This window comes from Mchenga conophoros, linkage group LG23, assembly GCF_057382185.1.
Source record: "Mchenga conophoros isolate Kocher_MC1m ecotype Shallow Benthic linkage group LG23, M_conophoros_male_GT1.1, whole genome shotgun sequence".
NCBI classification, from domain to species: Eukaryota; Metazoa; Chordata; class Actinopteri; order Cichliformes; family Cichlidae; genus Mchenga; species Mchenga conophoros.
The window spans coordinates 32,340,664-32,354,348 of record NC_140547.1 but is presented as its reverse complement, the minus strand read 5'-3'; the positions used below and the strand labels follow the sequence as shown (position 1 = coordinate 32,354,348).

The following is a 13,685-nucleotide window of genomic DNA, read 5'->3' as shown; positions in this document are numbered from 1 at the left end:
TTGAGAGCTTCGCTTTTACACTCAGCTCCCTCTTCACCACGACGGACCGGTGCAGCGTCCGCATTACTGCAGCTGCAGCCCCAATCCGTCTGTCGATCTCCGGCTCCCTTCTCCCATCACTCGCGAACAAGACCCCGAGATACTTGAACTCCTCCACTTGGGGCAGGAACTCATCCCCGACCCGGAGTGGGGTCTACAAAGTCAACTTTATGATTTACTGGTTGAAATTTTTTTTAAAAGCCTTATAACTTAGAATCTATACGTGGTTTCTATTGTCAACATACAGAGAGCACATAGTTAGAACAATAGGCTAGAGCCATTTAAATAGATAACAATTTGAATACATGTACATACACGTACAATGTTCTTGAATAAGTATAATTTAGTGATTTTGTAAGATCTTTTCAAAACATACCAGGACATAAGACATAAGACAGGGTTTGGGCTTTTTCATCCTAAAGACGAGACATATGAATTAGTATATTAGAATCATAAACATTAAGATTACCAAAATGATGACTTTTAATATCTAGTGTGTGAACTGTGTAGACTTACCACTCCTAAAATTCCCACCACGGTGATACTGATGCTTATGTTAAGTGGATTTGAAAAGCTTTTGACAGGACGAATCAGTTTTTTTAGAGAACAAATCTTTGTCAAGCTCTTCGAATAGGGCGACAGGAGTTGGACTGGTGCAGTTAAAAGAAACCACAAAGTCTGAGATCTAGAAAATAAAGAGTAAAGAAAACATAATTATCTTAACTTCCTGCTAATGAAAATAGGCCAGTTCTTTTATTTTTATTGGTATTTTACTCCTGCATAGACAGTAGAGAATGAATATGATCACAACAGTTAAAATCTTGAGATCACAAGTCTGCTGACTTATTCTTTTGGTGTGTACTGAGACATTATGAAAAAAAAAAACCAGGATCTGCTGGTGCCACACATTAGGATGAATAAAACTGATTCTGTATAACATAATGTTCTTGGTGAACCTTCTTTTTTGGAAAAGGAAATAAAAGTTATGAAGCAGTATTTACTGTTTAGCAATTTCACTATTGTAACTCTATCAAAGTACAACAGATAATATATGTTAATTTGCATACATAAAAGTTAAGGTGATACTTATTAAGGCGACCGTCTTTCAAAGACTTTGTTGTCCTTGCAGCATGAAACTGAATGTAAGTAAAACATTCTCTTGTCTTACCATGAAGCAGCATGAAGCTGATGATGAGTAGCTCAGCAGCCCTCACCCCTGACATCTTCTGTCTCAGCATTAATTAGCCCTTATTAACATGACAAGTGTCTGATATTATAGATTAAAAAAGCTTAGCCATTGTGCGGATGTCCAAGTGAAATCTGTAAACCACCTGCAGAGACTAATATTGACTTTGCAGTGTGATGCATCTACCATGACACACATGTTCATCCACACACTGTGAGTGTTTGGTTTTAAAACAGGTTTTTAAATCATCTGCACAGCATCCAGAGTTCGGTCTGTTTATCTTAGCTCAGGCGGTAGAGCAGGTCATCTACTGATCGGAAGGTTGGTGGTTCGATTCCTGGCTTCCCCTAGTCTGCGTGCCAAATATCCTTGGGCAAGATACTAACCCCAAGTTGCTCTCCGATGCATCCATCGGAGTATGAGTGTGTGTGAATGTTACTTAGAAAGCACTTAGAAAAATGTGCTGGTGCGAATGGGTGAATGCACAAGTTGTGTAAAGCGCTTTGAGTGCTCAGAACAGTAGAAAAGCACTATATAAGAACCAGTCCATTTACTTAACACTGACCTTTTAATAGAAATTTAATTTATTTGTAGCCTTTCAGAGATCCCCTTTGCTGTCTTTTCTGTAAAATGTGAGTAATGTAAGCAAAATGTTCTCTTGTCTTGTCATGAAGCAGCATGAAACCGATGACGATTAGCTCAGCAGCCCTCACCCCTGACATTTTCTGTCTCAGCATTAATTAGCCCTTATTAACATGACAAGTGTCTGATTTATAAAATAAAACAGCTTAAGCACCATTATATGCAGATAAAGTTGTGTGGATGTCCAAGTGAAACCTATAACCACCTTCAGAGACTAATATTGTTAGGAGTTGGGTTCTGGTTATGTGGTGTTTTTGTCTGTATGTGTTTTTTGGTGCCTCCCTTTTTGTATAGGTAGGCGGGGCAGTGAGTCACTGAACCTGGCACACCTGTTACTCATCAGATGCTTTCCTCAGAAGTGGTCTTTAGGAGCTACCTGACAGAAGACTAGTGTTGGAGTATTGGCGTTTTTTTGGAGCGTCTGAAATTCTGCCCCTGCCTGCTGGAGCCCTTGGATTATTTTGGTGACTGTAAGGAGTTTTGTTTCCTCCCTAGGATTTTGCCTCGACTGGTTTGTTTTCCGTCTGGAGGTTTTGGCATCAAACAGTACCAAATCGAGTGCACTACCTGTGTGTGTTTTCGTCACCTGCATGTCCTGGCTCCGAGTCCCCATTCATACACTGTATATATTTTATCCTTGTAAATACCTCCCCCTCACTGTAAATAAACTGTCTTCACCACAACTCTGCCTCCGTGCGTTCTGCTTTAGTGTGATGCATCTACCATGACTTGATGGTACACACATGTTCATCCACACACTGTGAGTGTTTGGACTTCAAACAGGTTTTTAAATCATCTGCACTTGGGTTTGTATGAGTCAAATACCTGTAGAAAAGCAAATGTAAGAACATGATGACTGGTGTCACAGCTTTTTCAGTTTCAAATAACATAACAACACAGCTGCACAGTTATATTTTGTGCTTTTGTGGTTTGATATTGGGATATTGGTGAGGGTGTAAAGGGCTTGTTTATTTTTGGAACATTTCCATTGACAAGCAATTTTTTTCACAATTTGGGTTAATTCAGTTCTATTTAGTTTTATTTATACAGCACCAAATCACAATAACAGTCGCTTCAAGGTGCTTCATATTGTAAGGTAGATCCTACAATGAGACATACAGAGAAAAACCCAACAAACATATAACCCCAATCATATGGTTAAGGCTGGTTTGATGGAAATAAACCAAAATTGCATATGTATGTCTTGATTTATGGGCCTTTAAAAAAGAACAAACTATCCAGATACAATAGATCTTTTTAAAACAAAAGCAGGAAGCAGTTAAGTTTAAGGTGCTTACATACAGTATATGGACAAGTTGGGTCCCCTACACATTATACCTACAGCAGTTGGTCAGGCATGGATGGTAATATAAAGGAAGGTTTGAGGATTGCAGATCTTTGTCAGAAGAGCATAATTTTGCAGAGAAACAAACTAATTTTACAAAATACAAAAACTACCAGGGTTAAAATTATTAGCCTCCCTGATGCTAATAGCCATTTGTGTATACTTTGGCTGGATAACAGTTTAAGTTGTTTATTGTACTTTTTAATAAGTATAAACTCAATTCAATTTTATTTATACGGCGCCAAATCACAACAATAGTCATCTCAAGGCGCTTTATATTGGAAGGTAAACCCTACCATGCATACAGAGAAAAACCCAACAATCATATATGGGGCGCCGTTTGTAAACTGAAACATGCCGAAATTAACAGCAACATTTTTCCACATTTAGCTCTAAATCTTACAAAAACATGTTTTTTCGAGTCATTTTTTTACAACATTTAGTAAAATATTTGTAACTTTTCATATTTAAAACAGGATTTTAAATGTTAAATCTAAATGCTAAATGTTAAATCTAAATGTTAAATCTAAATGCTAAATGTTAAATGTAAATATTATATTTAAATGTAAATGTTAAATGTAAATATTATATATAAATCTAAATGTTAAATGTTAAATCTAAATGTTATATATAAATCTAAATGTTAAATCTAAATGTTATATATAAATCTAAATGTTAAATGTTAAATCTAAATGTTATATATAAATCTAAATGTTAAATGTTAAATCTAAATGTTACGGGAAACTAAATATTTAGCTAATATGCAAATTTATTGTACGGGTCAACGGTAATACCAAAATAAAAGCTTCAAGAAAACCTCCCGCGCTAAAGTGTGCCGGTCGCGGTCAGGTTCTGTGTTTGCGCTCCTCTTACGGTCACTTTTGACTGCCATGAGCTGCTTCGACTATTCCCTACCAGCATGTCCAGCGATTTAGCTGAAAACATTGGAAGAGCCGTTTTGTCGGCCATCCAACGATTCAGTGGTAATGCACCCTCGACCTCACAAACGCCGCAGCACTTGGTAAGTTTATTGTATAGCATTTTGGACGGGTTGATAGCAGTGTTAGCAAAACTAGCAAAGCTAAATTACTTAGCTAGTCCTCAATTATTTCATTTGGTAGGCAGCAGACAGAGATCGAACATCATACAACTCTATTTATTTATTTATTTGGTAGGTAGGTAACAGTCGTTCTTGATGTAAATGTTTCCTTAGGAATCCAGCAATGCACCTGGACCAAGTAGACCTGCCGTCTCCACTGGGATACCATACTGCTCGGTAGGCCTTCTTACACATATCATTTAGCTGACTAATTTTTGTTTTTTCTTTGGTGTAATATGTCACCTTAAATTAAATCCTGTCAAAGTAATGATTCTGATTCTACATACATTTCATCTTCTTAGGGGTCCATTACTAGCAGTGTCACATCACCACCAACAACATTCACAAGTTTTACGTCATATTTTATTACTGTTTTTGCTGTGAGTGTCTTTTGATTGCTCACTTTCATATTTTAAAACTATTGATAAAATATTACTCTAGCTAATCTGTCACAGTACAATTGCCTCAAATTACCCATCTTTTGTTATAGAATTGTGCTCATTGAGATTTTCTGTGCCGTGTTCTAGGATGGTTACCAAGGAAGGCTTCAGATTTCCAAAGAGGAATTGGAAAATGTTCTTTCCCTGAAAACATCTTTTACTGAAGCTGCATCTATCCTTTCCATCTCCAGGCCCATTCTGTATAAGTTACTGCAAGACTATAATATCTCAGAGTCAAAATTCAATGTAATCAGTGACCATGAGTTAGATCAGATAGTGTCCCAGATAAAAACTGAACATCCAAATGTTGGAGAAGTGATGCTGATGGGTCATCTGCGTTCCAAAAACATAGTGGTTCAAAGATGGCGCGTAAGAAAGTCACTGCGGAGGGTGGACTCGGCTGGTGTTCTATCCAGGAGAAGAACTGCAGTTGCTCGGCGAGTATATTCTGTGCCTCATCCAAATTTCATATGGCACATAGATGGAAATCACAAACTGATTCGTTGGAAGTTTGTTGTTCATGGTGCAATAGATGGATACAGCAGGATGTTGATGTTTCTTCAGTGCTCCAGCAATAATCGAGCTGAGACTGTGAAAGCCCTCTTTACTGCAGCTGTTGGACAATTTGGCAGACCCCTGCATATCAGGACTGATCACGGAGGAGAGAATGCTCAGATTTGGGAGGACATGCGAGCAAGCAGGGGTGAAAGCTCTGTCTTAATGGGAAGTTCTGTGCACAACCAGAGGATTGAGCGTTTCAACCGAGACTTAAACAACAACTGTAGCCGCATTTATGCACCTATATTTTATGAATTGGAATCACTTGGTATCCTAGACTTAGAAAATGCAACAGACCTATTTTGCCTTCATTATGTGTTTCTACCACGAATCAACCGCACTTTGAAGGAATTCAAAGCTGGATATAACAATCACTCTGTTTCCACTGAAGGTAATAGAACTCCCATCCAGCTTTTTGCCTGCGGAACTCATGTGTCTCATCGTCACAACCCAGAACTTTCTACAGCAGAGGTCTCCATACCCTCCTTGTCAAACTCTGAAAGTAGGTTTGTCCCATTAAATGACAGCGATTTACAAGAGCTATATACAAGCATTCACCCTTTTGAAGAAGACAACAATAATGGTAAAACATTGTTTCAACGAACACAGCAGTATATTTTTAACAAACTTGTAAATGTGTGACCTCAACCACAGGATACCAGTGATGTTCTAAAGAGTGATGACACTTCATATTCTTAAATGCTGTACAGCAAATGCAGTTTTTGTACTACTGCAGAAGCCCCTCCCCTCTAGCAGTGATGCCTCCTGCCACATAAGGACTCAGAATTAATGACTGACAGTGACTCATAGGCTATTCAGAAGGCTACAACCACTTTAGTTTATGGGTAAAACCAGTTATTCAGATTGAAGTAAAGATCAAATTCACACTGTAATACAGTATAACAGTGAAAATTATCAACATGGAACAGTCAGTCTTTAAATCAATTCACAAGATTATCTACAGTATTGTTTTAATCATTGTAAAGTTGCAATAGTCTTAATAAATGTTGCTGTTAGATGTCTAAGTAATCCTGGCTTGTTCTACAAAGCATGTTTAGTATACTCTGTGCATAAACTGTTTTGAAGTGTCCTTGTTTAAAAAAGAAAAGCTTAATAAAATTATTGTATTACACCAGTGACTTTATTGATTTGTCGTTGAAAATACAGAGTTAGCATTTTTATAAATCTATTGAAGCTTTGAAAATTATTACATTTCAACATTAAATGCAGTCAGAATTTATTTCAACTATCTTGTATGAAGCAAAGTTACTTGAAACTACAATTAATGAACAGGATTAGAGTTAACAAACCCACCATTTTAATTTCACTTTTTTGGAACATGTTTAGATGGTGCTGAATAAAGCTCCATTCATGAGTGCTACTAAGAAGCAGTAATGAAAAGCATCATCATCAGCCATTGTTGTTTCATTCACAAAAAGCTGAAGCTTATTTGCACATGTGTGTGCAATCGGGAGATGTTTGCTTTCATCGTGAATGAATGTTATTTTAGGAGCTGGTTGAAAACCTATGGCTGGAACCTTGCTGCTCCCGGTGGCAAAAGCCAAGATGTGACCAGGCCTCAAAGCCTTCACAAATGCCTCTTCATCCTTGGTAAGAGTCCTTTCTCCAAGTGAGTCTCTCAGCTCTTCATCTAAAAACAAAGAAAAACTACCGTTAACCTGGGGACACTAAAATAGTTAAAGCTTGAGCTAACAACTAAATGATGGCTAATGTTTTTATAAAAAATACAGAGGTTCTGTCTTTGCCTTGCTTGTCAGTTGTAAGCTATCATACATCTTTATTCCTGTTTTGTGTGTGCGCATGTGACATAAAAAGACAAAGTTTTACTTTAGTGTCCCGAATTGTTTCATGGCCAGACTACATTATGTGAATTTCTGCTTACTTTCGACACACTGGAGAAATTCCCGAAATTTGACCACCATCAGCTCCTCTCTAACTATTCTGTTGCTCCCAAGGACAGAATAGCTTGGCCTGAGAACCCCAGCAATTAAACTGGCTGTCAGATCTTTGTCCTCCCCCGATAGGTCAAGCAGAACACGCAAACTGGGGTTCTCTCTCAGGAGTGATAAAATCTAGACAGAAAAGTTTAAATAATGGTTAAATTCCAGTTTTAAATATAAAAAGTAGCTCACTCTAAATGATTATAAAATAATGACCAATTGATACAGAAAAAATATAACTCTCACTCCATAGTAGGACAAGCCATCAGTTAGTTGATCGAAACAGCTTTGCCGTTGCAGAACTGCAAGGTATAGAGCTGCATTTTTCACAAACAGATCTTTATTGGCCATGGTGACTGTGAGTGGAAGACCTTCAACTTGATATCGCCATGAGTTGCAGCAGCTGACTGCTTCCTCCAAATCATGTTGAGTTGTTGCATTTACAACCTAAATATTTAAGAAAAACACTTTAAATGTTTGTTTTTTACCAGTGTACACAAATACTGCAGATGGTTCATTTTAATTGGACTCGAAACGTTTTTGTTTTGGTTTATTTGGCTGTATTTCACCAATATTTTTTTTTTTAACAAAAAGGAAACAAATTGAAAATATAATACATGGAATTGCCTCTAATAACCAAAAGTGTATTTATTATATATTATAAAAGAAGACCAGAAGACTTGTGAATATAGGAAATATTACAATATTCTTGTTATAATATTGCAATTCACCTTTTTCAGATTCTCTCTTAACTCAGGGTCACCTATATCATCCGGTGTTAGGTGTACTTGAAGAATGTCTCCTGACACAATGTAGTCTACTACATGTGGAGAGAGAAAGGCAGGTGCTTCTCCACCTTGCACTATTATCGTGGACAACATCCTGCTAATGGTTCGATATACTCCATTTTGCAAGTGTAGGATGTTAAATTTCAGTGTGCATCCATTTGGTGTAGCTGAAAAATAACACACAAAAAAGTATATTCTGTACAGACCCCAAACTGATATCTTGAGATTGACAGACAAAAATGTATTACTTTTTTTTTTTTACTGTTTCAGACACACAGAACATAACAGATTTATTATCTGTAGTCATTTATTAACTTGTTAATGTTCTGTCAAACAATGTTCAGATCAGGTGGTTGTTGCGTTTGTAACATTATAAAAACGAGTGTCGTCAACAAGCCTTTAGGCCTTGAGTAAGTAAGTTAGTTAGTTTGACTGCGAAATCCTATTACCTTCAAAAGCACCACTGTCCTGAAAGATGGCCTTCACCAGTAAACGGAAAAACTCCCGCCTTGGCCCCCCAAGGTCAGCAGCATCTTCCTCTGTATCATGTTCATCGCTTGCAAATGTGACATAAAGCATCTCACAGCTTTCTGCAAACTTGGGTCTCTTGAACTGACGCAAAGCAGTCGACCACACATTGGCTCGACTGATATGGAGTTGTCTTGTTCCTGGTGTAATGACTTTCTCACTATGAGCTCTAAGAAGACCTTCAATTTCTTCTTTGCTGAGCTTCTTAAAAGACCTATATAAAAAAGGGACAATGACAAACAGATCTTGGGGAAAAATGGAAATTTGCTGTACATTTGACTCAAGTGCACAGAGTTACAACATATAATTATGTTGTGATAGTCCATATTAAATTAGTCAGACATGAGCAATTACCTTTGTAATTGTGTAACTGCAAAAAAATGATGCAAGTAAAGATGCAAATAAAATATTCAATTATCAAAGGTTACTTTCAAATCTTACCTTGAAATATGGTAAGTCTATCAGACTCTTCTAGGAGGCTACGCTGAATTGCCTCTTCAAGAGCTTCATCTTCCTCCAGAAAAATAGGGCTAAGTAGATAAGAGATATTAGAAATCATAAAACATGTCAGCCTTGAAGAATTTCTCACACTACATCATTAAAAAAAATAAAAATAATTAAATGTAAATCCTAAAGTTGCAGTCATTCAGCAAAAAAACCCCAAACATGCAAATTGGAAACTTGCATCAAAACAATATCCTAAACAACATCTAAAATGAAGGATTTCTTTAACCCCTAGACAACAGCTTACACAAATTCTGCCACATTATATGGAAACATCTGCTGTCCCTCTGCCTGTCCCTCATTTTCACTCTCTTGAATGCAGCTCTCTGTTTCCTGATGCTTGGCCTCACTTTCACCTGGTGTTGTAGACAACGCATGATGCACTGAACAAAGGAAAGAAGGTCAGCATGACTTGCTTCATAATGTTAACAGCCTTTATATATCCTTATATTAGTTTAAGTGAAAGTTGGGCACATATTCCTCCTTGGCTGTAATCACCTGTGATAATTCGTAAACATTAAAATGGTAAATGGCCTGTATTTGTATAGCGCTTTTACTAGTCCCCCCTAAGGACCCCAAAGCGCTTTACACACCCAGTCATCCACCCATTCACACACTGGTGAAGGCAAGCTACAGTTGTAGCCACAGCTGCCCTGGGGCAGACTGACAGAGGCGAGGCTGCCATATCGCGCCATCGGCCCTTCTGGCCAACACCAGTAGGCGGTAGGTGAAGTGTCTTGCCCAAGGACACAACGACCGAGACTGTCCGAGCCGGGGCTCGAACCGGCAACCTTCCGATTACAAGGCAAACTCCCAACTCTTGAGCCACGATCGCCCCAATCGGACAAATTAACGATGCTCTCATCAAACAAACCCCCCAGGAATTATTACGCACTGCAGTAACAAAATCTAGCTGGTCATCGAGCTTAGAACCTCACTAGGTTTTCATTCACGTCACATACCTCGTCTTCTCCGGCAGACTGGACTTTCAAAGTCACTATCAGACAGCTCTTCTGGTTCCTCCTGAGGGAAAAGAAAGCATGTTCTACATAAAATCAAATACAGTTGCACCAAATCACTGGTAACACAGAGGCACATGGCTGCACTAAAAACTGTTTACACCTGCTGAAACTGCAATATTAATTAATACAATTAATAAAATTATATTAAGGGAACAGACTCACTTTTTAGACAATAAATATTTCTGCACTGCAATATAAAATGTTTACCTGTGCAGGTTTTTGTATCCCTGCCATTATATAGAGGCAGGTGGTGGAACAAATCGAGCCAACTTCTTTCTTGCTAGAAACATTTGGTTTCATTAGTCGTTTACATCCTCTAATTGTACTCAAATACTCAAAAGGGAATGTCTGGCCAGTTGACAGTGCAAATGTTCTTCTGAAGATTGCTGTTATTTCTTCTCTAAGTTGTGCTTCAGACCAGTCAGATGTAAAGGAGATCTTCCCAATAAGGCCATCTTGTGCTAGTTTTGCTCGTGAATCTCCTCTTGGTATGAGAAACGTTGATGCTGAAGACAAGGGCAAGCACACAACATCTTTTGTATAGTGTTTGTAGGTCTTGTTTTTTCTCACAAAATGTGAGCGCGTAGCATGAGCTTGAGGAACTGATGGAAGAGGAACCTGAAATGAATTCAAACACAGATACAGATAGATACCTATGCATTACAATACATCCGTAAGGTTTCTGTTATCTGTTCATTAAAAACAAACAAACAAACTGTAGACTCAGACCATCTTACTATTGTCTACCCATTACACAGAAAACTGAACCTTTTGTATCTTGTAGATTAGCATTTGGTGATTGTTGGTCAAGTTGGTGATTCAGTTCCCAGGTGCTCTAATCTAGAGCTCCCAATGAGTTTATCCGACTATGACTGTGTGCGAATGTTGGACAGAAAAAGTGCTTGTATTAATCTGTGCATGTGAATGGGTAAATGAGATCTGTTGTATAAAGTGCTTTGAGCACTCAATTAGAGTAGCAAAGGCCTGCAATTAGGTCAGTGTGTATTTGGACCCTAACAAGTTTTATTTTGTTGCCCGTTTACTGAAACATATTCCAATCAAAATTATATCATGGACATGATGTGCAGACTCAGCTTTAATTTAGGGTATCCATATTAAAATGATGATGTCATTACCAATTAAGCAGATAAAAGGCCTGGAATTGATTTGAGACGCATTTTGAAAATTTTACTGTGAACAGACAACATGCGGTCAAAGAGAACATAACAGAAAAAAGAAAATTAAGAAATTAATACAGCCACTACAGTGACCATCAAAACGATGAAAAATATTGACGTAAAATTTATTTTGCGACACCACAGAACAAATGATAGCGTATAATATGAAATGATAGATGTTTTCATATTGTCATATCGAACAGCCCTAATACAGAGGGTTCACTGCAAGGTGCAAGCCACTCATAAGCCTCAAGAATAGAAAGGCTAGAATGGACTTAACAAAAAAAAAAAAAAAAAACCATCTAGTAAAAGCCAGCTAAATTTTGGAAAAACATTCTTTGGACAGATAAAACCAAGATCAACCTCTACCAGAATGATGGCAAGAAAAAAGTATGGAGAAGGGTGGAACGACTCATGATCCAAAGCATACCACATCATCTGTAAAACATGGCAGAGGCAGTGTGATGGTTTGGGCGTGCATGGCTGCCAGTGGCACTGGTAGTGTTTACTGAATATGTGACACAGGACTGAAGCAGCTGAATGTGTTCAGAGACATACTTGTCTGCTTAAGTCCAGCTAAAAGTAGTCACATTGATTGGGCAGCATTTAATAATAAAGATGGAAGTTGACCCAAAACATACAGTCCAAGCACCCCATGACTTTAATAAAGTAAAGAAATAGAATATTCTTGAATGGCCAAGTCAGTCACTGGATTTTAACCCAATTGAGCACACATTTCAGTTGTTGAAGACTAAATTTAGGACAGAAAGGCCCACAAACAAACAGCAACTGAAAGCCAATGCAGTAAAGGCCTGGCAGAGCCTTAGTAAGGAGGAATGCCAGCACCTGGTGGTGTCCATGACTTCAAGACTTCAGGCTGTCATTGCCAACAAAGGGTTTTGAATAAAGTAATAGAAATTATCATTTTATTTTCAGTTATTTAATTTGTGTAATTACTTTAGAGCCTCTGAAATGATAGGATTGTGTTTACAAATTAATTTTTCCCTCTCACATTTTTATGCATTCATTTAGTCCAACCCACTGAATTAAAACTTAAAGTCTGCACTTCAACTGCATTGGAGTAGTTTCATTTTTAATTAGAAAATGTGTCTGTATCCAACTACTTATGAACCTGACTGTATATCAAAACCAGTCAGCTAAGATAAGATAACATACCTTTATTAGTCCCACAAGGGGAAATTTCATGATAAATGAATTAAATGATATGTGTAAGAAGGCCTACCGAGCAGTATGGTATCCCAGTGGAGACGGCAGGTCTACTTGGTCCAGGTGCATTGCTGGATTCCTAAGGAAACATTTACATCAAGAACGACTGTTACCTACCTACCAAATAAATAAATAGAGTTGTATGATGTTCGATCTCTGTCTGCTGCCTACCAAATGAAATAATTGAGGACTAGCTAAGTAATTTAGCTTTGCTAGTTTTGCTAACACTGCTATCAACCCGTCCAAAATGCTATAAAATAAACTTACCAAGTGCTGCGGCGTTTGTGAGGTCGAGGGTGCATTACCGCTGAATCGTTGGATGGCCGACAAAACGGCTCTTCCAATGTTTTCAGCTAAATCGCTGGACATGCTGGTAGGGAATAGTCGAAGCAGCTCATGGCAGTCAAAAGTGACCGTAAGAGGAGCACAAACACAGAACCTGACCGCGACCAGCACACTTTAGCGCGGGAGGTTTTCTTGAAGCTTTTATTTTGGTATTACCGTTGACCCGTACAATAAATTTGCATATTAGCTAAATATTTAGTTTCCCGTAACATTTAGATTTAACATTTAACATTTAGATTTATATATAACATTTAGATTTAACATTTAACATTTAGATTTATATATAACATTTAGATTTAACATTTAACATTTAGATTTATATATAACATTTAGATTTAACATTTAACATTTAGATTTATATATAATATTTACATTTAACATTTAACATTTACATTTAAATATAATATTTACATTTAACATTTACATTTAAATATAATATTTACATTTAGAATAGAATTAGAATAGAATAGAATTCAACTTTATTGTCATTGCACATGCACAGGTACAGGGCAACGAAATGCAGTTTGCATCCATCCAGAAGTGCTTTAGTGATATAGATATATTACAATATATATTAGCAATAATATAGATATGTGAGTATATTACAGAAATGGGTCTATTATGGTATGTTATAATGTACACGGTATGAAGTATGTTGTGAATATTCTATAACTATAAGTATGTACAGGCTGTAGTGAGTACAAGCTATGTACAGGATATGAACAGGATATAAATATGAAAAACTATACAGAATATGAAATAAATAACTTTACAGAATCTGGGATATACAGTTATACAGAAATGGGAACTATGCAAGTTGTAA

General features: G+C 37.3%; 3 protein-coding genes across 3 annotated transcripts in view; 1 reads left to right on the top strand and 2 right to left on the bottom strand.

The window, feature by feature from the left end:
- The window catches only part of LOC146547636 (beta-1,3-galactosyltransferase 1-like), a 292,164-nt gene that overhangs the window by 37,259 nt on the left and 241,220 nt on the right, over window positions 1–13,685 (bottom strand). The window lies entirely within an intron of this gene.
- On the top strand, window positions 4,132–5,990 carry LOC146547639 (uncharacterized). Its single transcript, XM_085265148.1, has 3 exons — window positions 4,132–4,233; window positions 4,426–4,488; window positions 4,839–5,990. Exons 1-3 carry the CDS (start codon window positions 4,132–4,134, stop codon window positions 5,949–5,951), a joined length of 1,278 nt encoding a protein of 425 aa, XP_085121274.1. The 3' UTR covers window positions 5,952–5,990.
- Window positions 6,250–12,931, bottom strand: LOC146547638 (uncharacterized). Its single transcript, XM_085264761.1, has 11 exons — window positions 12,785–12,931; window positions 12,534–12,596; window positions 10,320–10,730; window positions 10,053–10,113; window positions 9,338–9,473; window positions 9,030–9,116; window positions 8,508–8,809; window positions 8,002–8,225; window positions 7,517–7,717; window positions 7,213–7,402; window positions 6,250–6,960 (listed from the first exon to the last, which is right to left on the bottom strand). Exons 1-11 carry the CDS (start codon window positions 12,884–12,886, stop codon window positions 6,653–6,655), a joined length of 2,085 nt encoding a protein of 694 aa, XP_085120887.1. The 5' UTR covers window positions 12,887–12,931; the 3' UTR covers window positions 6,250–6,652.

Coding starts and splice junctions, on each gene's coding strand:
- LOC146547639 (XM_085265148.1), top strand. CDS start 4,132: ATGTCCAGCGATTTAGCTGAAAACATTGGAAGAGCCGTTTTGTCGGCC. Junction 4,234..4,425: donor CACAAACGCCGCAGCACTTG/GTAAGTTTATTG, acceptor ATGTTTCCTTAG/GAATCCAGCAATGCACCTGG. Junction 4,489..4,838: donor CTGGGATACCATACTGCTCG/GTAGGCCTTCTT, acceptor GCCGTGTTCTAG/GATGGTTACCAAGGAAGGCT.
- LOC146547638 (XM_085264761.1), bottom strand. CDS start 12,886: ATGTCCAGCGATTTAGCTGAAAACATTGGAAGAGCCGTTTTGTCGGCC. Junction 12,597..12,784: donor CACAAACGCCGCAGCACTTG/GTAAGTTTATTT, acceptor ATGTTTCCTTAG/GAATCCAGCAATGCACCTGG. Junction 6,961..7,212: donor ATTTCTCCAGTGTGTCGAAA/GTAAGCAGAAAT, acceptor CTTTGTTTTTAG/ATGAAGAGCTGAGAGACTCA.